This window comes from Manis javanica, chromosome 4 (assembly GCF_040802235.1).
Source record: "Manis javanica isolate MJ-LG chromosome 4, MJ_LKY, whole genome shotgun sequence".
In the NCBI taxonomy this organism is placed as follows: domain Eukaryota; kingdom Metazoa; phylum Chordata; class Mammalia; order Pholidota; family Manidae; genus Manis; species Manis javanica.
The window spans coordinates 144,066,255-144,089,902 of record NC_133159.1 but is presented as its reverse complement, the minus strand read 5'-3'; the positions used below and the strand labels follow the sequence as shown (position 1 = coordinate 144,089,902).

The 23,648-nt window shown below is 35.6% G+C and overlaps 1 protein-coding gene across 19 annotated transcripts in view; it reads right to left on the bottom strand.

The window, feature by feature from the left end:
- The window catches only part of SYNRG (synergin gamma), a 107,539-nt gene that overhangs the window by 60,191 nt on the left and 23,700 nt on the right, over positions 1 to 23,648 (bottom strand). For 7 of the 19 annotated variants that reach the window (XR_005063627.2, XM_037027032.2, XM_037027026.2 and 4 more), the window contains exons 4-12: positions 17,194 to 17,324; positions 16,421 to 16,526; positions 15,767 to 15,878; positions 6,617 to 6,826; positions 5,364 to 5,597; positions 4,373 to 4,450; positions 2,677 to 2,873; positions 1,825 to 2,073; positions 615 to 748 (exon numbers count right to left, since the gene is read on the bottom strand). Coding sequence is in view for 18 of the 19 variants with exons in the window: in XM_037027032.2 (XP_036882927.1) it covers positions 615 to 748; positions 1,825 to 2,073; positions 2,677 to 2,873; positions 4,373 to 4,450; positions 5,364 to 5,597; positions 6,617 to 6,826; positions 15,767 to 15,878; positions 16,421 to 16,526; positions 17,194 to 17,324 (1,451 nt within the window). In the remaining variant the exon portion in view is untranslated. Of the gene's footprint in view, positions 1 to 614; positions 749 to 1,824; positions 2,074 to 2,676; positions 2,874 to 4,372; positions 4,451 to 5,363; positions 5,598 to 6,616; positions 6,827 to 15,766; positions 15,930 to 16,420; positions 16,527 to 17,193; positions 17,325 to 23,648 lie in introns of those variants that run through there. The other 12 variants (XM_037027034.2, XM_037027037.2, XM_037027033.2 and 9 more) reach the window with 4 other exon arrangements.

Sequence of the window (23,648 nt, the reverse complement as noted above, 5' to 3'; positions counted from 1 at the left end):
CCACTCTGTGGAAGAAGAATCTAAATATTTTTTTTGAATGATGAAAAGGTGTTGACAACATACTAAATCAGTTACTGTACCTAAAAGTTAAGCTAGTACATTGAACATTAGAGAAATTTTTATGTAACTATGCAAACAAACAGGAATCTGAGGGCCTAAAAGCTACTGATCTCAACTTAAACATAAGAGAGACATGAATAAATAATCACAGATTTCTGAATTATGATTTGTGGAAAATCAATAGTACATTATATTGAAAAATTATCAAATGACATGCCCCTGCCTAAAAAGCTTTCAAACAGTTGAGGACCTGGATGTAATATAAGAACACAAAGTCATCACTGTACAGTCAGTTATAATAAATCAGGTTTAGCACAGGGAGAAAAATAATATATTGGCAAGCATGTGTGTACTGGGAGGATAGTAGAAGCATAAGTTTAAGGTGGACAAAAGGGGATGAAGTATGAAGAGTACAAGTAAAAATGGAGACGGAATAATCAAGGAAAGCATCAGAGTAAGGAGTCTTAATTCTCTTACTTATATTTAGACTTCCCATTGTGGATGCCTTTCTCAATTATTAAATACAGTGTTAACAGTATTCAACTCTTTTCTACCTGTTTCCATGCTGGGAATTGTTTGTTTTTGAAGAAGCAGGCAACTCTTGGAAATCACTGAATGAGTCATCAAGGGATCCTGACTTAGAAGCATCTTGAAAATCCTGGAAGTCATCTTCTTCTGGTTTTACCACCTACATTTATTGAGTACATTTAAATAGAAAGCATCAAATCAATAAAATCGTGTATAATAAATCTCCAACTATAAACTTCAAAGACCACCTCTTAAATCTCTCCTTAGGCATGACTACCTAATTTTAGAAGAACACCCTTTAGATATAACGTCAACTCAAGTGCTTAAGGCAGGAATCCTGTCTTGCATTTTTTAGATACTCTCTTGTACAAATGGTAAAAGACTGGTTTAAAGAGCAAATCTACATAACTTTTAAATGGCTGAATCACATTTAATAGATTACTGAGAACCTGCCATCTTTAAAAAAACAGTGAACACAGACTCCTGATTCCATGCTTTAGAAGTAAGTAGTATTAACAGTTCATTTGTTTTATAGAAAAATGAGCTTATACTACAGTGTTTCTGCACTTAAAAAAAATGTAATATAACATGGGCATCTTTTCCATGCAGTACACATAGATCTTCTCATTTTAATGATCAAATAGTTTGCTACTGTATATATGAACCAAAATGTATCTAACCTCTCCTTCTGATGGACATTTAGCTATTTCTAATATTTTACTCTAACAAACAATGCTGTAACAAGTATCCTTGTATTTGAGTTACTATTTCTATGAGAACAGTGTGACTGTTAGGTTAGAAGATACAGACAATTAGGATTTTGATAGCTATTGCCAAAACTGCCTTCTGAAAAGGCTGCACCAATAAAGCCATTTTCTCTACATTTTCACTGACATTAAATATTGTTTTTAAAATTTTTTGCTAATATGAGAATGAAAAACAGAAGCATTTTAATTCAAAGTTTAGCAGCTTCCTCAAAAGACACAGTCTAAGAATTTAATCAACTTTATTAAGCCTGATACTTAAAATGCATATACTATAAACAACTGTAAAACTCTTTAGCCAAAACTCAAGTATCTTAAGCCTTAAGAAATTTCATGTTTCTTAAATAATAAAAAATTAAATTTTATATTGTTTTAATACTGTTTAATTTTCACCTCTAGTGTTAATCATAGTCCAGCAATCTCTGCATCCCTTTCAGGGACTATTGGGAATATGCACAGTTTCTCCATTTACCTGATTTGCAGGGTAAATTGGCATAAAGCTACTGGAAGCCTGGGCTGCAGCTCCCCCTACTGGTCCAATGAGGTTAATGCCCATGACTGGTTGTGCAAGGTTGAGGGGCATGGAGCCTGCAGGGCTGGAAGGCATCCCAGTTGGCTGACTCATGGCAGTAGGCAAAGTCAAAGGAAAGCCGCTTAAAGTTGGAACAGGAGCTGCTGGGAACTGGTTTAAAGCATCAGGACTCAGAGCAGGAACACCCCTCTATACAGAATAGGAGGAAAATGGAAATCTTTTAGGGGATTGCAAACTACATACAATCTAACCTGGCAAAAGGAGACCTAAATGTAAAACCTGTAGCCCTGGTATGTTTCTACTCTGATTTTCCCAAAACTCATGAGTTTGATAAAAGAAAATAAGTTTCAAGGTAAATGTAAGCCAATATTTAGCAAAGAAATGGCCCACATGTATCAATTCTGACATTTTAACTGACAAGTTTGATTAATACAATCAAAGCATTTAAAGTGATTTTTTAATAAAAGAAAAGTTGCTACTAGACTGAGAATACTTATCTGTATCTCAGGAATTTTAAACAAGGACCTCAAAGGACAGAAGGAGTGGTTTCATTTCTTACTAACTTTCAAGTTCAGAAGGCATACAGTTGGGCCAGAAAAATGTTAATACACTAAACAGTCTTTAAACAAATGAATATTTTGCTAGTCTATTAGTTCACCATATAAACTGCACATTTTTAAAGTACTGCATCCTGAAAATAATTTAAATTTTAATGTACAGAGTTCCACAAGCTTGTAGTAAAAAGGAATTCAAAGTTATTTGATCTAACTTAACTTAAGAAACAATGTCTACCTGTGTTACTGCTATCATGGCGAGAACAGTATAAAGTTCTTCTTTAGTAAGTTTTCCAGGTGTAGTTCGATTAGCTAAGGCCCATATCTGTCCAAGAGTTTCCCTGGGAAGTCCAGATGACATCAGAATGGGATAAAGTTGAGCAGTATCTATTCCAGTTGGAGTCATTGTGGTTTCTAAAATTTTCTTATAGGCATCTATTAAAGGAAAGATGGGATTACAAATGTAAACATATTATAAGTCATTCATTTTTCTGTTGTCATTGTTGCTTATAGAAGAATAATCTTAAGTCAAACTGCTTTAATAGAACTGAAGCTATGTCACGGTTTGAACTGTGAAGATATTCAAGTGAAAATATCCAGCAGACAGTGAAAGTCTGGAGTTTAGAAGACAGGTTGGAGTTTGGTTCTAAAGATGAGTATTTGGGGATATAAAAGGACTTATAATTCAGTAGAAGATAGTAAAAATGGAGGTGGTATATAAGCAGATACTTTGGAATTTAAAACCAGATGTTCTGTATACTTATTTGCTAAGTCTAGCAACCCTAGTTACAGGAGTTAGGGTAATTGAAAGTGGGTAGGGCTAAGGTAGACAGAAAATATGTTTAAAGAAAAAATTTTACATCTAGGATTCAAATATAGATTACATAGTAGGCTGGCCATTAGAACATGTTTGGGCTAGGAAATTATGTGTACATGCATGTTTGGGAGGAGGAAGGAGAAATAAAAAGAAGCTGACAGAAAATACAACTCAAAAATATACCAAGATCTAGACTCTGTTTGTTTTGCTTAAAGACAGAGAGGAAGAAGAAAAGATGTAAAATGTCTAAGGTTAGAAGAAAACCTATTACTTCTATGTACAATTGAAGTCCCATCTGGTTGGGAAATTGGCCTTTGTGATTATGTGATTTTGACATAAAGGAGACATTGCTGTTTTTTTCCAAGGAGTTCAGCTACAATGGTTCTGCATAGTTTTATTTAAGCAAGTATAGAACAACTTGAGCCTAGGACCAATCCAAAAAACAAAAGATCTGATAAAAGTTAGCTTTAGTTTTTAAGGGGTTGGCAAAGTAGAGCAAATTGAAAAGTTGTAATAGAGACTAACATGTTGCTGTAATAGTCACTCTTCTATGCACATCAAGCATGGCTTAGACCGTTTCCTTGTAAAATGGAATACTATCACAAAATGTGCACTGTAGTGATTTTTCTGGTCAGCAGTAATACTATATATAAAGAAAAAATTGAACCCCACCTTCCAGTGTAAAAAACATGACATTTGTTTTCTTGCTTCATATAATATCACACGACAAAGAAGTCAGAAGAGTATTTTTAAAAATATAAACTAGTCACCAACAATTCAGAATATTACATTAAATATATTAGTACTATTGGTAACTTTTTAATCTATAAAAAATATCTGATGCCTTTAAATCACAATAAATCTAAAAGTTTTTAGAAGTAAAAGTATGTGATAGCCCATAAAACATTTTCTCCTGCATTTATATAGTTATTTCATATGTGAGGCAGTCTTAAGAAACACTAGATCTATATAATTTTCTATACTCTTTCAGAAAAAGGTGAACAAGAAAGAAGTTACAATTTCTTCTGCATATTTTGCAACCACAAGAGTAAATATTTACAACTGTATTTACAACATTTAAGCAAAATATCCCGATTGGACAGAGAGGCTTTATTACCTGGAACTAAACTTTCATTGTAAATCCAAGGAGGCATTCTGGGCTGAACAGGATCTTGTGAAGGAAATACTCCCACACCTAGAAGATAATGAACATTATCTCATACATATCCAGAAGAAGAGGAAATCACACTGAGTAATGGGTTTTTTGTAAGAAAAGCAATGGTGTGAGACACTGAAAAAAAGTCACCAATACAACTAAAATATTTGTTTTCTATCCAAATCTTGTACATTAACTATATCCTAAAGAATAAATGTAAAAGATATGCCAAATCAATATTCCAAGTCTTATAAGGCTTGCAACATTTCACATGTATTTCAAATTAAAGGTAAAAAAACATGATAGATGGTGGTTTAAAAATTAAATATGTTGAAATATAACTGCCCAGGTTTTACTTGTAGCTTTTAATGTTTTCTTTGCAAAATTTGATTTTCTTTTACCTGAATATGACACTGCTGCCTTAGGTGTAAAGGACTTTAATTATTTTGTCCACTAAAATATCCTCCAAAAGGTTGCTTCCTAAGCTGCCCATATCTAAGACTGCAAGTTGAATTTATAAAATAAATTTGGGTCTTTTAGGCAGCGGTGTGTATGATTTATTTCAAAGAAGCAAAATGAAAACTATATTCTCATTGGTGACTTTTCCAGTTAAATTTTAACTTTTCAACCTTCATGGAAGAACAGAAAGTATAAAGGAGGGGAGGGATAAAAAGTTCTTATAAATAAAAGCAGAATAAATTTTAAATCAGGAATGATTCTGATTAAAAATAACTGATAATCAAAATTTTTTTAAAGGAGTAACAGTGTGTTGAACAAATTCAAAGCAAAACTGTAGGGGTTAATTAGAGAAAGGAATGCATTAAATGTATTTTAAGCAAAATTTTGAACAGCAAAATTAAGCAACATTCATTTTAAGATTAATGCTTAAGGTGTTAGCATTTGAGCAACATTTGGTTAAAAGAACTTCTTGCTGAATATTTCATGAGCTCACCACCGTCTTCAATGGACAGGTTTTGGTCTGAAGTCTTTTCTGCCTCTGCAGTAGTGGTACCATTTACACGTCCATCTACAGCACCCCCGTTATTGGCTGTTAAACTGGGATAGTTCTTACTGGAACCTGGGCCTAGGACTTTGTGCCCAACTTCAGAAGTACTTAATTTAATTTGTTCCTGCCCAGATGTACTTATATCACAAGATACTAGGAGCTTCTCCTCCATGGAAAGGCCTAAACAAACAGCATGAAGGATTATTTGTATATAACTACAAATTTCTAAATATTTCAGTCATTCATTTACACCCCCAAATTCTAAAGGGAAAGCCCTGCTACATATTTCATGTAAATTTTGAAATAATACAATCACTACACAGTTCTATACGATTTGAGAGACTTTAGAGATTAAGAAAACTTAAACATCATTGTCTACTTTGATTCTCAAGAATTCTATGAGACAGTAGGTAGAAAGTATAATGGAAACAGGTATACCTTAGAAATCTGATGACCTACATAAAATATAAATACTTGCACTAAATCCAGAGGAGACCCCTGGCCAGTAACATCATCTCTATGGCTGTTTCTCCATCTGTCAAGTGAGATAGTTTTAACTAATCACATGTCTGCTAAGATCCCTCTCAGCACTATGCTATGTCTCAAGACAGTGTGTAACTACTGCCTTCCGCCCTATGCCTCCCAATTATTTCATATGAGATAAAACCGAGGTACAGAAATGTTTAAAAGATTTGTCCAAGGACAAACTGATAGTAAATGGAGAACCTGGGCTTTTGCCCTGAAGTGCTCTAACACTGAACCAAAGAGAGTACTTTCTACAGCAGCTTTCCCTGGCATATTACTCTTAAAAAAATTATTTTGGTGATGTTCCCAAATAAGAATAATCTCTTAAAGAGATCAATTTGTTTTCAAAGTCCTAAGGTGGTTTGAATAGATGTAATTTTTAGATGCAAAAGTTTTCACTCTTCTGGAATGTGAGGCCCCCAGAACTTAAAAATCTATTCTTATTTTGGTGAATTTCAACAATACTCATATATTCATGTACATGTTTCTTTGCTAGCATCACTATATTATTCTACTTATATAAGAGAGATAAATTATCCAAGATTATCTTAAGAATACTTTTGTTAATATTCTAGAAGTTACCTGCTTTCTGTACATTGTATGAGGTTGAAGCAACAGAGAAAAAGGAATTTGCCCAGGGACACCATGTAAGGCAAAAGACACTGGAATCTAACCTGGAGGGAGAGGCTGTGCTCCAGCCCTCTGAGTATGCAACTGGCCAAGTGGGGTGGTGGGATGAAAAGACTGAAAAGGCTGAGAAGTGGAAGAAGGCCCACATGTGGGAACTTCAACAGGTCCCTGCATAAAGTCACTGAATTCTTCTTCATCAAGAAAGGCAGGTGATGGAGAGACAGTTTTAGTAGAATGAGATGATGTGGGATAATCTGCAAAATGGAAAATGCCAATGAAACACACAGAAATGAAAATCAACAGGGAAAAAGAAATTAGGATGTAGTATAATTCCAAAAGAGTATTTTGAAACATGAATAGTGAGGTGAACAAGAAATAACATGCAACAACAGTCAAATGGAATTATACAATGAATGGAAAACACTTTGATGTATATTTATACAGAATTCTTTTGTCTTTTCAAAAAGAGGTTTTATAGCTTTTTGCATTTGGTTCAAAAACAGAAAAATGTAAACCTCAAAATTTTACTTCTTTTATTAGATCAGCACTAGTTTTCCCCTGAGACCACTAATAATTTATATCAAAGTGGTGTTACTTTTGAAACCCAAACGATTTGTTTATATGGATAATATTCTTTCAAACCAATATGTACCAGATATAAGAACCTACTTTATACCACTGAATGCATTTTGGACAGATATATCTCTGAGGGTTAAATTTCACCATGTTAATAAGAAACAATGCACGATACATCTAATATTTGATATATCATGCCTAATTCATATACTTCGCAGAGTTCACATTTCAGTGAAGTTACCAAATGAGGAATGAAAATTACAAAAGACAATAAGAACATTAAACATATTACCAAGGTGATGTTTTCTTGTGAAAAGCATCAAAATTGGGACATCATAAAGTACAAAGTCAAAGAACAGTCAGTGTAAAAAAGTAAACCTTGACTAAGGACTATGTTTAAAAGATTTTTGGCTCTAAAGGATATAAAACATCACAGTGGCTTTTTACTGTTATATGTGAGATTCACTTACATAAAAACCTTCTCCATAGGGACTACACTTAATACGAGGCTTATTATATACTATAACAATACTACTATTGTTGCTGTTGCACTTTTTTCAAAACCCGCAGAATTTTAGACAAATCAACTTCTAAAAACTAGGGAGAGAGTCACACATAGATGGGAAGATGAAGACAACATTATCCCTGACTTATTTCCACTTCTACTTCTCCATAATCTACACCCAGCTCCAAACTGGACCACGTGCCCATGAGTCTGATGCCTTCTTCTTCTTTATTAAGGTATAATTGACATATACTATTATAGTTTCAGGTATACAACATAAAGATTTGATATATTTAAAACGATCACCAACAGTAAGTGTAGTTACTACCTGCCACCATACAAAGTTATAAATTTTTTTTCCTTGTGATGAGAACTTTTAAGATTTACTCTCCTGGAAACTTTAAATATGTATATAATGTTAATGACTAAAGTCATCATGCTGTACATTAATTCCCATGACTTGTTTTATAACTGGAAGTTTGCATCACTTGATCGTCTTCACCTATTTTGCCTGTCTCCCTTCTGTCAACCACCATCCTGCTCTCTGTATCTATGAGTTTTGGTTTGTTTGTTCTTTTGCTTTTCAGGTTCTACATGTAGTTGAAATTGTACAGTATTTGTCTTTCTCTGACTTATTTCGGTTAGCATAATACCCTCAAGGCCCATCCATGTTGTCACAAATGGCAAATAGTATTCCATCAGTATCTCATATATATATATATATATATATATACACACACACCACATTTTCTTTGTCCACTTATCAACCAATGGACACTTACATTGTTTCCATATCTTGGCTACTGTAAATAATGCTGCAGTTGAATACAGGAGTACATATATCTTTTCAAATTAAGAGTTTATTTTCTTTGGATAAACAACCAGAAGTGGAATTGCTGAATTATATAGCTGCTAAGGGGTTAATATCCAAAATACATAAAGAACTCATACAACTGTAGGTTCTACTTTTAATTTTTTGAGAAACTTCCAAACTGTTTCCACAGTGGCTATACCAATGTACATTTCCACAAACAATACATGAGGGTTCCCTTTTCACTACATCCTCACCAACACTTGTTTTCTCTTGTCTTTTTGATAAGAACCATTGTAATAGGTTTGAGGTGATCTTACTGTGGTTTTGCCTTACATTTCACTGATCGTGATGTTGAGCATCTTTTCATATGCTTGTTGTCCTCTGTATGTCTCCTTTAGAAAAATGTCTATTCAGACCTTCTGCCCATTTTTTGAACAGATTGTGTTGTTTGCTATTGAGTTGTTTGAGTTCTTTATATACCTTGAATATTAACCCCCTTGTCAGATACATGATCTGCAAATATTTTCTCCCATTTGGTAGTTTGCCTTTTGATTTTGTTGATGGTATCCTTTGCTATGCAGAAGACTTTTAGCTCAGTGTCATCCCATTTGTTTAGTTTTGCTTTTGTTGCCTTTGCTTTTGGAGTCAGACCCAAAAAGTCATGGTCAAGACCAATGTCAAGAAGCCTAACCCCTATGTTTTCTTCTAAGATTTTTGTTTCAGGTTTTATACATTCACATCCAACCCATTTTGAGTTAATTTTTGTGTATAGTATAAGAAAGTGGTTTAGTTACATTTTCTTGCATGTGGCTGTCCAGTTTTCCCAACACCATTTACTGAAGAGACTGTCCTTTCCCACAGTATGTTTCTGGCTCCTTTGTTGCAAATTAAACTGACCATATATCTGTGGGTTTATTTCTGCGTTTTCTATTCTGTTCCATTAATCTATGTGTCTGTTTTTAATGCCAATACCATACTGTTTTGATGACTATAGCCTTGTAATATAGTTTAAAATCTGGGAGCATGACACATCCAACTTTGTTCTTCTTTCCCAGGATTGCTTTGGCTGATGTTAAGCATCATTTGGAGTCTTTTGTGATTCCATATAAATTTTGGAATTGTTTGACTTTTGTGAAAAATGCCACTGGAATGTTGATATGAATTGAACTGAATCTGTAAATTGCTTTGGGTAATATGGACATTTTAATAATATTAATTCTTTCAATCTATGAGCACACAATATCTTTCCATTTATTTGTGTCTTCCTCAATTTCTTTCATCAATGTCTTACAGTTTTAAGTGTATGGTCCTTTTACCTGCTTAGCTAAATTTAGTTCTAGGTATTTTATTCTTTTTAATGCAATTGAAAGGGATTATTTTCTTAATTTTTTCTGAGTTTTTTGTTAGTGTATAGAAACGAAACAGATTTCTGTATACTGATTTTGTACCCTGCAACTCTACTGGATTTGCTTAACAGTTTTTTTGGTGGAATTTAGGATTTTCTACATATAAAGTGTCTTCACATTTGTAACTACTTTGAATTACTTTTACATTTACTAACGTCTAATGTCACAAGGAGCAGACTTTTTTAAAAAAGGCTCTCACTATTTTCCATGACTGTGAAGCTGGGCAGCTGCCGGCCACACTGAGAACGTCGGAGCTCACATTCATCCCAGCCCTCCGGTTGACCCTCTCACGAGCCCCTTAATGAAATGGTTTGATTCTAAAAAAAAAAAGGTTCTCATCTGAAAAATGGGACCACTACATGCTCTTCAGACACGTCTCTTTTGGACCTGTGAAATAAAACCTGGAAGCACTAAAAGGTCTATGAAAGATGAAAATGAATATGCAGAATTATTGCCTTAATTAATCTAGTTTAAAAAAGAAAAAGCCAAGGGAGGAGCCAAGATGGTGGCATGAGTAAGGCAGCAGAAATCTCCTCCCAAAACCATATATATTTTTGAAAATACAACAAATACAACTATTCCTAAAAGAGAGACCAGAGGATACAGTACAAAAGCCAGGCTACATCTACATCTGTGAGAACTCAGCACCTCAGAAAGGGGGTAAGATACAAGCAGCGGCCCGGCAGGACCAGAGTGCTCTCCCCACCCCAGCTCCCTGGCAGGAAGAAAGGAGTCAGAGGGGGGAGGGAGAGGGAGCCCAGGACTGCTAAATAACCAGCTCTAGTAATCCGCACTGGGAATGCAGACACACAGTGCGTGGTGTGCTGGATATTAGAGAAACAGAAAAGTAAAACCTGCGAGCAGGTCCCCGCGGTTGGTTTCCCTGGGACAAAATAAAAGCGAGTGCTTTCTGAAAGTCTTAAAGGGACAGGGACCTTACAGCTGGATGGCAGCGTCCCAGCACACTTAGCCCAGCAGCTGGGAATCCTGGGGAACTTCAGGCACCCAAGCCCCCTGGGAGGCAATGCAGCCCTGAGGCCCCTCATGGCAATAAGCAGCCTGCCAGTTGTTCCCCCTCCAGTGAGGCCATGCCGCAGTGGCGGAGCAGCTGGGGAGCAGCTGCGCACCTGCTTGCAGCGGCAGAGCAGCCGGGGAGTGGCCGTGTCCACAGCAACCAACCAGAATCTCCTCACAGTGCACAGCCACCCGGGTCAGACCCAGAGGCCACTGACGATGTGCAACTGCCTGACACAGGCAGAGGAAACTGGGGCAAAGAACAAAGGGGTGCCATTCTCGCAGAGAGCACACCTGGTGCACCTACCACTCCTCGCAGGGCTCTGGGATACCCTGACTATGATCCCGCCCAGAGCAGCTTAGAAGATTAATCCACAGGCTGCTCCACGAGTGCAGATAACTGCCACAGGCAGTGGAGAAGGGCAAGGTGACCAGGAAGGGACTTTGTTCTCCCAGCTGACACATATACTACCTCCCTACAACTACCTCTATCACCATGAAAAGGCAGAAGAATTTGGTCCAGTCCAGAATTATGAAGACAACCCCCAAGAGAGGGCCTGGGTAGATAGATTTAACCAATCTTCCTGAAAAAGAATTCAAAGTAAAGGTCATAACCATGCTGATGGACCTGCAGAGAAATATGCAAGAGCTAAAGGATCAAGTTGGGAGGGAGAATAAAGAAATAAAACAATCTCTGGAAGGATTTAAGAGCAGAATGGATGAGGTACAAGAGGTGGTTAATGGAATAGAAATCAGAGAACAGGAATACAGAGAAGCTGAGGCAGAGAGAGATAAAAGGATCACCAGGAAGGAAAGAATATTAAGAGAACTGTGTGACCAATCCAAATGGAAAATATTCACATTATAGGAGTACCAGAAGAAGAAGAGAGAAACAAAGGGATAGAAAGTGTCTTTGAAGAAATAATTGCTGAAAACTTTCCCAAACTGGGGGAGGAAATAGTCTCTCAGACCATGGAAGCCCACTGAACTCCCAACACAAGGGACCCAAGGAGGACAACACCAAGACATATAATAATTAAAATGGCAAAGATCAAAGACAAGGACAGAGTATTAAAGGCATCCAGAGAGAGAAAAAAGGTCACCTACAAAGGAAAAACCATCAGGCTATCATCAGACTTCTCAACAGAAACTCTACAGGGCAGAAGAGAATGGCATGATATATTTAATGCAATGAAACAGAAGGGCCTTGAACCAAGAATACTATATCCAGCACGATTATCATTTAAATATGAAGGAGGGATTAAACAATTCCCAGACAAGCAAAAGTTGAGGGAATTTGCCTCCCACAAACCACCTCTACAGGGTATTCTAGAGGGACTATTCTAGACAGGAGCACTCCTAAGACTAAACAGATGCCACCAGAGAAAATAAAATCACAGCAACGAAAGCAGACCAACCAAATACTAACTAAAGGCAAAAAATAAAATCAACTACCCACTAAAAGCAGTTAAAGGAAACACGAAAGAGCACAGAATAAAACAACCAACACATAAAGAATGGAGGAGGAGGGATAAGAAGGGAGAAAAGAAAAGAATCTCCAGACAGTGTATATAACAGCTCAATAAGCAAGCTAAGTTAGGCAGTAAGGTACTAAAGAAGTTAACCTTGAACCTTTGGTAACCACGAACCTAAAGCCTGCAATGGCAATAAGTACATATCTGTCAATAATCACCCTAAATGTAAATGGACTGAACGCACCAATCGAAAGACACAGAGTAACAGAATGGATAAAAAAGCAAGATCCATCTATATGCTGCTTACAAGAGACTCACCTCAAACCCAAAGACATGCACAAACTAAAAGTCAAGGGATGGAAAAGATATTTCATGCAAACAATAGGGAGAAAAAAGCAGGTGTTGCAGTACTTGTATCAGACAAAATAGACTTCAAAACAAAGAAAGTAACAAGAGATAAAGAAGGGTATTACATAATGATAAAGGGTTCAGTCCAACAAGAGGATATAACCATTACAGGAGCACCAGCATATGTGAAACAAATACTAACAGAATTAAAGGAGGAAATAGAATGCAATGCATTCGTTCTAGGAGACTTCAACACACCACTCACTCCAAAGGACAGATCCACCATACAGAAAATAAGTAAGGACACCGAGGCACTGAACAACACACTAGAACAGATGGACCTACAGAACTCTACACCCAAAAGCAGATGGATCTATAGAACTCTACACCCAAAAGCAGTAGGATACACATTCTTCTCAAGTGCACATGGAACATTTTCCAGAATAGACCACATACTAGGCCACAAAAAGAGCCTCAGTAAATTCAGAAAGATTGAAATTCTACCTACCAACTTCTCAGACCACAAAGGCATAAAACTAGAAATAAATTGTACAAAGAAAACAAAAAAGGCTCACAAACACATGGAGGTTTAACAACATGCTCCTAAATAATCAATGGATCAATGACCAAATTAAAACAGAGATAAAGCAATATATGGAGATAAATGACGACAACAGCACAAAGCCCCAACTTCTGTGGGACACAGCGAAGGCAGTTCTAAGAGGAAAGTATATAGCAATCCAGGCCTATTTAAAGAAGGAAGAATAATCCCAAATGAATAGTCTAAAGTCACAATTATTGAAACTGGGAACAAATGAGGCCCAAAGTCATCAGAAGGAGGGACATAATAAAGATCAGAGAAGAAATAAATAAAATTGAGAATAAAACAATAGAGAAAATCAATGAAACTAAGCACTGGTTCCTTGAGAAAATAAACAAAATAGATAAGCCCCTAGCCAGACTTATTAAGAGAAAAAGAGAATCTACACACATCAACAGAATCAGAAATGAGAAAGGAAAAATCACGACAGACCCCACAGAAATACAAAAAATTATTAGAGAATACTATGAAAATCTATATGCTAACAAGCTGGAAAACCTAGAAGAAACGGACAACTTCCTAGAAAAATACAACCTTCCAAGACTGACCAAGGAAGAAAAAGAAAATCTAAACAGACCAACTGCCAGCAAAGAAATTGAATCGGTAATCAAAAAACTACCCAAGAGCAAAACTCCTGGGCCAGATGGATTCACCTGCTCAATTTTATCAGACATTTACAGAAGACATAATACCCATTCTCCTTAAAGTTTTCCTAAAAATAGAAGAGGAGGGAATACTTCCAAACTCATTCTGTGAAAAAAGAAAAAACCATGCCATAATAAATTCCAATCCTCCCAATAATGGTTACTGAGAATGGGATTTAAGTTCTCAATTTGGGTTCTCAGACCAGTGCTCATAGAAACAGTAGTAATGGAAAATAGAGAGCTACAATGAATATTTTTTAAATGGACCCAGACTGTTTGCTAGCAATAAGACTGCAAAGTTAAACCAATGTTTCTCTGCATTTCACTGGAATTATTTCAATTCTATGTGGTATATATTTTGGCTTAAAAACTCTCACACCTATATTTATGATTAGTAAGTAGTAAAAAAGTTATATGATAAAGTTTGTATATCAATATTTTAAGATACTCTTTTGGTGGGGGGAATTAAAAGATGCCTTTGGTGGTTAAAAAGCTGGAAACTCTTTTTATGTACATTAGTCCTAGATTTAAGACCTTAACTGGAGAAGCTATAGAAACTCCTTGGGCTATAGAAACTCCTGGCTAAGCATGAAGCAGTTAACAAGAAACAACTAACTGCATGCATGCTGACTGAACTCATGAGATTATTTGCACATCAAAACACCAATTTATTATTTAACAATAAAGTTACTAAACTACACCAAGTTATCCAAAACAAGCATTCAATATGGATAGAACAGTGTTTCACCTAATAATGACAATTCCTCTGTCTTCTTCTTCCTTCTTTAAGTTTCATGCTGCATCTAGTTTTAGGATTCCAATGTCTATTCATAAATTACTTGACTACTTTTCCAGCTTATTATTTTCATTTTTAGGTATGTTTTCCTTTCTAAACTCAATCTGATTGCTAATACCCATTCCCTTTTCAATCTTGGTGTATATTTTACTTAGGGGCACACTTTTGGAATGAGAATTTCAGTTTATAATCTAACAAGTGAAATTATCAGGACAGAGTCAGAGCTGTCCCAGGAAGTCAAGAACTGGTTACTATGCCAATATTAGATTATTCCCTCCTGATAGCACTCATGAACAGTACAATAAGGGTTTACAATAAAATTTATCAGTGGAATGCATGCCAGCAGAAAACAGTGCTTGGTTGGCAGAATGATTTATAAACATTGTTTCATTATGGTATTTCTTGAAATTAACAGAATAAAAATAACAAATTAAAAAAAAGGATGTGGTAACAGCTAGGTAAAGACATTTTCAACTACAAAATGTTCAAAACACATGCAAAAAAAATCCATCTATCTTGTTCTAAATAGGCACTTTTAAAAATGTATCAATAATAAGTGATAACAGAACTACAAAGAAATCTATTAAAGAAACTAAAATTTCATGAGGAACAAAATAACTCATAAGTTTAATAGGAGACACTAAAAAATTTTTAAGTTTAATTTCATTGACTAACATCTGAACTAGTTCATAAAGTCAAATTATTTTAAAACAATGGGAAATGGTAAACTCTTTTATTACATATGCTTGGAGTGAATAGACTTTACTCACATTAACTTACTCATTTACATAGATTTATAAGTGAACTTGTCACACTGACATTTCCTAAAAGACAAAGAGGATTTTTCCTCCCAAGACCAGAGCTCTTAACCTACTGTAAATTATAAAACATCCAAATCTGTACTCAGCTTGAAGGAAGAGGTCAACACTGACTCTTCACACACACAATGGTCAATTAAGCACACAGGGACTGTAAATCACCTTCCAACGAAATAAAATTCCAAAATTAAAACTACCTGGTTTCTTAGGGTGTGATGCTGGAGCAGGGTGCATCTTAGCATCTCTGGAAAATCCATCTAAATTTCCTTTTATGGCCTCCAGAGCATCATCTCTGCTCTTCTCTCCTGTCTAAGAGACAATAAATGTGTGTGTATTTCTTCACTTATTTCTTACTTCATCCTAAATCCTCCCAAATTAAAACAAAAGCACAGATATTAGTTTATTTCCAATAGTTTAACCACATACTTCTGATACTGAATTCTCCAAGTCAGAAAAACACTGATAAGTGTATAAAACAAAGGCATAAAGTGACACTCCATAGAACACAAAATATTAAAAGGCAAATTTATAAATACTTTAGGATCAGCTCATTAGATATCAAATATCCTGTATTAATTAATTGCTTCTCTAGACAAGATCACAAATATTCCAATGGTAGTAAAAAAGAATTGAGAAGAAGATAATGGCTGATATCCTGTTCTCCTCAACCACAGAGTGTTTTTACAGAAAGGGAAAACATATCCTTCCATTTTGGACTTAGATAAACCAAAAGCAATCAACCACAGCCTCAGCTTGGGCTGGTGCCTAAGTGGTAGAATCCACTGAATGAGCGAGAAGAGGCACCTGCAGGGTGTGTGTAGGTGGTGGTGGATGGTGGTGGAATATATTACCTTGGGCTTCACACTACTCAGAAGTCTGAGCTTTTGCTTCTGCTCTTCAAACTGGCGTCTTTTTCTTTCTTCTTCTAAGAGCTTTTGTTGCTGTTCAAATCGCTTTCTGGAGAAAAACAATCTAGTAAAGAACCAGCTTAAGGGATTATCAACTTTGTTACAGTCATATTTCTGACAGTTTCAATAATACCATCTTACATTCCTGTAACTAAAAACCTCACTGATAATTATATCTAATTTTCTTATGACAACCCTATTTCCCCACTATATTAATTTCAAAATATATGAGTCTAAAATGTGAGTTACTTATATTATAGATGTAAATGTATTTCCCATCTAGTTTGCAAAGTGAGGAGACAACCTTTTGCATTCAAAAGTCATCACACAAAGCAGACAAAGCAGTGGACAAAACCACTGTTTGCTCTGCATATGGAAAAGAAACTTCCACTTGGGAAGGCAGTGTCATAGGGAGTAAGAGCAGTGCTCTGGGAATCAGGAGGCCTGTACCTGGGCCCAGGCTTTGCTAGTAACTGTAACCTGGACTGACAAGTCACTTCATTTCTCTGGACTTCACTTCCCTTAGATATAAAATTAGAAGGTTAAATTAGAAGATCTCTGAAGTCCCTTTTGGCTTTAAATTTATAATAAAAGTATTTTAAAGAATTTTAAAGGCAAAGCGACTGCTTTGGCCTCAAATTTGCACTAGAGAACATTTGGCAATTTTTTAAATAACTGCTTTCATATATTTATCCTTGAATCCTGAGGTCTCTTACTGTTGCTCTTCAGCAAACTGCTTCTGCATGTCTGGAGTGTATTGTGGGCCTGGAGGACGCATTCCTAGGAATGGTGCCTGTCCCAGGTATGGCATTCCCGCTGCAGGCAGTGGTCCCATTGGTATCCCTGCCTAGAAGAAACACACAAAGGCTTAAAAAACACAATTTCTCCTTTTAGCTATTACAAAGAAAACTGTAACTTCCAGAAATTCCTTCTTAACATTTTTTATTAATGAACTATAAAATGCAGTTAATAAACGATTCAAAGAACATAGGCTAAAAATAGAAAGCTCCCCTTAGTATCTTGCCTCTTGCATTTCCTTCACTGTCTTAGAGGTGATCACTGCTAATAGTCTGAGGGTGTCTGCATTAAGGGAGGACACACGCGCACACAAATTATATTCTGGTAGGCTGACTACTCATTATTCTTTGAGGTCTTTCTATGTCCAGCAACAGATAAGCACCTGGCATATGGCAGTTATTCCACAAATAAAGTTAAACATACTTTTCCAATATGTATAAGATAATAAATATTTTGAAATTCTTTATATCTGATATCCAAACTTTTACAAAAAATAAGATAAAATCAATAATAAATAATACATCAATACAACGTTTACAGAAGTGTCCCAAAGTATGAATATTACAATTATACAACCTAACCACAAAACCTAATATTAATTATGAGGATATTACAATGATAATGGCTAATTTTTACTGAGTGGAAATTCTTCAACTCTTCAACCTTTTCCCTGAAAGGTGCCCCTTCTGTGCCCTAACTGAAACCTGGCTGTCCCTGGAAGCCCTTGCATTTGGAGATTGCTGCTTCTCTTCCGCATTTCCTGTAGATGGGGACTTTTCCTCTTAACTTCTTCTAAACCTTTCTCTTCCTTCAAAAACCTGAATACATTTTAATTTCTTGCTATCAAATTTCATTTACTATGCTACCTTGTTTATGTCATTTATGGACCCTCAACTCTCTTACTTTTCAGCAATAGTCTTCAGAACTTTCCTATCTTCCATTCTACTTCTTAACTGCTGTTGATGATGTCAATAAGACTTTTCAGGTCTTTGACCTCTTCACCACCATTCCAACTTCCCATTCCAGAGTCAGATCCTTGATCATCAGCCCCAGTGACTGCATCACCTCCAAAATCTTGACTTTAAGGATCCCAGCACTTGACCACCACCTTCTATCCTTCTAACTCATGTATTCCAGCAATTCTCTTATCTTATTAATACCTCCCATCCATTAATCTTACCACTTCTCCGATTATCCATCATCCTCATCATATCCTCACTATTCCTTTTGCTCAGCTTAGATTCCATGATTCAATATTAACTGCCATTATAAACAACCTCAACTCCCTTACCTCTAACATCCCTGATTGGTCTCTTGGAAAATTTCATCTCTGGTTAGGGTCAAATAATCACTTTCTTTTATCCTTACACCCAAATCACTTGCGGGAGAGAAGAACCTTGGGGACTCACTTTAAGTTCTTGATTACAAATCTCAAATGGATGATCCAAACACAGTCCAGTCTTATGAGGACTCCTGCTATTTGAAATCCTTGAAGTTTCTTGAGATTTGTTATGGCCCAGTATATAGTCAATTTTAATAAATATTCCATGTTTGCTTAAGAAAATAGTGTATTTTGCAGTTATTGGGAACAGTGTCCTATTATTCAGTAGGCAAGGTTGTTAAGAAAGTTGTTTAAACCTGTATTTTTACTGACTGTGGATTTGTCTATTTTTTCTTGTTATCCTATTGGTTTCTAACACATTTTGAGGTCAGGTTATTAGGTACATATGAATTTGGAACTGTTATATCTTTCTGGTGAATTTAACCTCATTATGATAAAGAGACCTTCCTTATCTCTAGGCTTTTAAGGCTTTTTACCTTAAAATATATTTTGTCTGATTTTACCTTTAGCTACAATAGCTTTGGGGGTTGTTTTTAGTATTTGTATCTTCTTTCATTTGTTCAAACTTTCCTGTATTCTTATGTTTTAAACGTGTCCCTTGTAAACATCATATATCTAGAATTTTGCCTTTGAAATTGATCCTTTAGATCATTAACATTTAATGTAATAATTGATATTTTTGGGTATAAAACTATTTGTTCTGTGATTTGTCCCACCTTTTCTGTTTTTCTTCCCTTCTTTACTTTTTCTGGTTGATTGTTTTTTTCACCTGTTTGTTTTATAAGCATTTATATAACCTGTTAAGGTTACCCTTGAAATTACAACATATATTCTTAACTTACCAAAGTCTAATGTTAATCAGTGTCTTTAACTTTCTTTCACAGAATGCAGGGATCTTAGATCTTAACTCACCTGTTACTAGTCCTTCCAAGTTATATCCTATATTACAAGGTGTTTTAATTCTCTATTTTAAAAATCCTCATTGTTATTGTTTTATACAGTGTTCATTCAGATTCACCCACGTTTCTCATTGTTCTTCCTTTTTTCCTGCGTCTAACTTCCCATCTGAAACTATTTTTCCTTTTGCCTAAGGTCTGCCTTTACTTCACTTATTTCATTTGTTTAAAGTCATTCAGATTTTGTCACAAAAAATGGCTTAATTTTTTAATAAACCTTTACTCTTGGAGGTTGAAAGTTATTTGTTAGTTCACTGAAAACACTATTCCAATGTCTTTTGGCACTGTTAAGTGGAAACACTATAGAAGCAGAAACACTATTCCACTTTTCCCTTTGACTACTTATGAGATTTTCCCTTTGTCTTTGGTTTCTGCAGTTTCTTTTTATGTCTGGATGTGAGGATTATATTAACTTATTCTCATTGCCTGGTATTCAAACCCTTGTACCATAGTCCCAATATAGTCCCAATATTGTCCATTTAAGATGTGAGGTCTCCTGCCAAAGCCAGTACTGAATTATCAACCATTTGAGTGGGACATTTTGGAAGCAGATTCTCTGGCCCGAGAGTAAAGCCTTTAAATAAATCCAACTCTAGTCAATATCCTGACTGAAACCTCATGACAGAGAGTCCAAGCCAGCACCATCTAGCTAAAGCTACTCCCTAATTCCTGACTCACAGGAACTGTGAGATGTATATTGCTGTGTTAAGCCACTAAATTTTGGGGTGACGTTTTACAGCAATAGATAGATTATACAATCCTGCTTGGATTTATTAGGCCTCCTGACTCTGTGGATCCGTGTCTTCCAACAATTCTGAAAACTTCCCAGCCATTATCTCTTCTGACTTATTCTCTCCCTCCTTCCCTTCAAGGACTCCAACTAAATACATGTTGGACCTTCTCATTGTATCTTCAAAGTCTTTCATGTACTTTCTATCTTCTCATCTTATTATACTATTTCTGGACAGTTTCTCCTGACTTATGTATAACTCACCAATTCTTTCTTCAGCCATTTCTAATCTATTAAACTCATTCAGAGAGTTCTTTTGGTTAACATTTTTCAATTCTGAAATTTCTATTTTTTTCTCGAATCTGCTGTCATTTTTTATAATTTCAAGTTCCCTTCCAAAATTTTCCACCTCAACTTGCACTTCTTAGGTCATAGAAAATATATCTGATCCACAGTCTTATCTGCCAATTCCATAACTCATGTTTTTGTGATTTTTGTTTCTGTTGTCTACATGTCTGCTGATTCTCATTCATGCTGTTTTGGTTCCATGTATAGCTGGCTGTCTTTGTGCACTGAATGCTGTGTTTGAAAAGTTACTGATAAGAATATTTCGATGTTTAAGGAAAGGCATATTCTCCAGAGAGGGTTTTCTTAGAAGCCTTTTGCCATGTGCTTAAGGACATTACAAGTTTAGAACACTTTAATCCAAAGTCAAGACTTGAGTTTCCCAGGACCATCAAATAATGGGAAATTAGCCTCAAGTCCTGAGAAGGGGTTTACTTCCACTGTATCCTCACTCTGTGGGTATGGACCTTTGGGTTCCCAGCTCAAAGTGGGAACTCCTGGAAGGCACACAGCTTTGCTTTCTATATACTCTTTACTCCATCCCCAAAGTGACAATTTTACAGCTACTTTTCCAATATTGGAAAATGCTCTACAGAAAAAAAGGCAGCTCTGAGTGGCTTTCTTCTCTGGGGTCTTGTTTTCTCCCAGATCTTGGCTCAGCAATCTTCAATACCTTGTATTTAAAAGCATCAAGAGTTTACATCTTTTTGGGGAGAGCAATTTCCGATAACTGATTAAATAGTCTTCTCAAGTACGAAAGAGATTCAGAAGAAAGTGAGATTACTTTATTCCTACCTCTACAAAGTAAAAATTATAGCCTTGTCTTTTGCCTTTGTCTGAGTCTGCATGTGTGTCTTTCCAGACTTTTCTTTCTCTCTTTTCTGGCACACCTATACGAAGATCTTTAGGTGCAGAAAGGGAAAAAGTTCCTTGGAGAAACAATCTCATATTTTGGCTCTTGTACATATTGAATCAAGTATATTTTAAGAGAAAATATTCATCCAGCTACTTTAGTTGTCCACACTGCTTAGTCTACTACTACAGGAAGGCTATTTCCAGTTATCATGGATGAAAGAGCTGTTTGTAGTAAAGCTTAACTCCTCTACTTATATGAAATTGATTAATGTAAACTACCAAAAGTTAAATCACTTTAAGGTGAAGACTGTATTGATACCACTGGATTTCATATATTCATATTTTCATCAATCCCTGTTTTAATAAAGTTTTTTTAACAAGATCAAAATCTTGAGTTTAATCTAACAGTGTGTTAAAGAAACCATGTGGGAGTTTCCTTCAAATAAAAGCATTCCTTTTGGAAATTATCAAAAACACTCCCTTGCTCTAACCCTTTAAAAAAAAGTGTACCTCACTGAAACAGTGGAGGATTGTTTTAAGGTCTAGAAATAGTATGTGTAAAGTACCTAGAACACTGTCTAGCACACGTGATTAAATAAATAGCAGCTATTATACTGCTCAGAAATAAAACTGATGACAAAATAGGAAACACTCAAAAACAATGATGATCCTATGAAGTGAGTTACATTAGACTGTTAGATAGTAAGGGAATGACCCTTGAACCTTTGGTAACCACAGATCTAAAGCCTGCAATGGCAATAAGTACATACCTATCGATAATCACCCTAAATGTAAATGATCTGAATGCACCAATCAAAAGACATAGAGTCACTGAATGAATAAAAATACAAGACCCATCTATATGCTGCCTACAAGACACTCAGTTTAAACCCAAAGATATACACAGACTGAAAGTAAAGGGATGGAAAAGACATTTCATGCAACTAATAGGGAGAAAAAAGCAAGAGCTGCAGTACTTGTATCAGACAAAATAGACTTCAAAACAAAGAAAGTAACAAGAGATAAAGAAGGACAATACATAATGATAAAGGGGTCAGTCCAACAAGAGGATATAACTATTATAAATATCTATGTAGCCAATATAGGATCACCTACATATGTGAAACAAATACTAGCAGAATTAAAGGGGGAAATAGAATGCAATGCATTCATTTTAGGAGACTTCTACATACCACTCACTCCAAAGGACAGATCCACCAGACAGAAAATAAGTAAAGAGACAGAGGCACTGAACAATGTATTAGAACAGATAGACCTAACAGACATCTACAGAACACTCCATCCAAAAGCAACAGGATACACATTCTTCTCAAGTGCACATGGAACATTTTCAAGAATAGATCATAAACTAGGCCACAAAAAGAGCCTCAGTAAATTCAAAAACACTGAAATTGTACCAACCAGCTTCTCAGATCAGAAAGGTATGAAACTATAAATAAATTACACAAAGAAAACAAAAAAGGCCACAAACACATGGAGGCTTAATAATATGCTCCTAAATAATCAATGGATCAATGACCAAATAAAAACAGAGATCAAGCAATATATGGGGACAAATGACAACAATAATTCAACACCGTAAAATCTGTGGGATGCAGTGAAGGCCATGCTAAGAGGGAAATATATTGCAATACAGGCCTACCTAAGGAAAGAAGAACAATCCCAAACAAACAGTCTAAACTCACAATTAATGAAACTAGAAAAGGAAGAACAAATGAGGCCCAAAGTCAGTAGAAGGAGGGACATAATAAAGATTAGAGCAGAAATAAATAAAATTGAGAAGAATAAAACAATAGAAAGAATCAATGAAAGCAAGAGCTGGTTTTTCAAGAAAATAAACAAAATAGATAAACCCCTAGCCAGACATATCAAGGAAAAAAAAGAGTCTATATACATAAATAGAATCAGAAATAAGAAAGCAAAAATCATGACAGACACCACAGAAATACAAAGAATTATTAGAGAGTACTATGAAAAAATAATATAACAACAAACTGGATAACCTAGAAGAAATGGACAACTTTCTAGAAAAATACAACCCTCCAAGGCTGACCCAGGAAGACACAGAAAATCTGAATAGATCAATTACCAGTAAAGAAATTGAATTGGTAATCAAAAAACTAC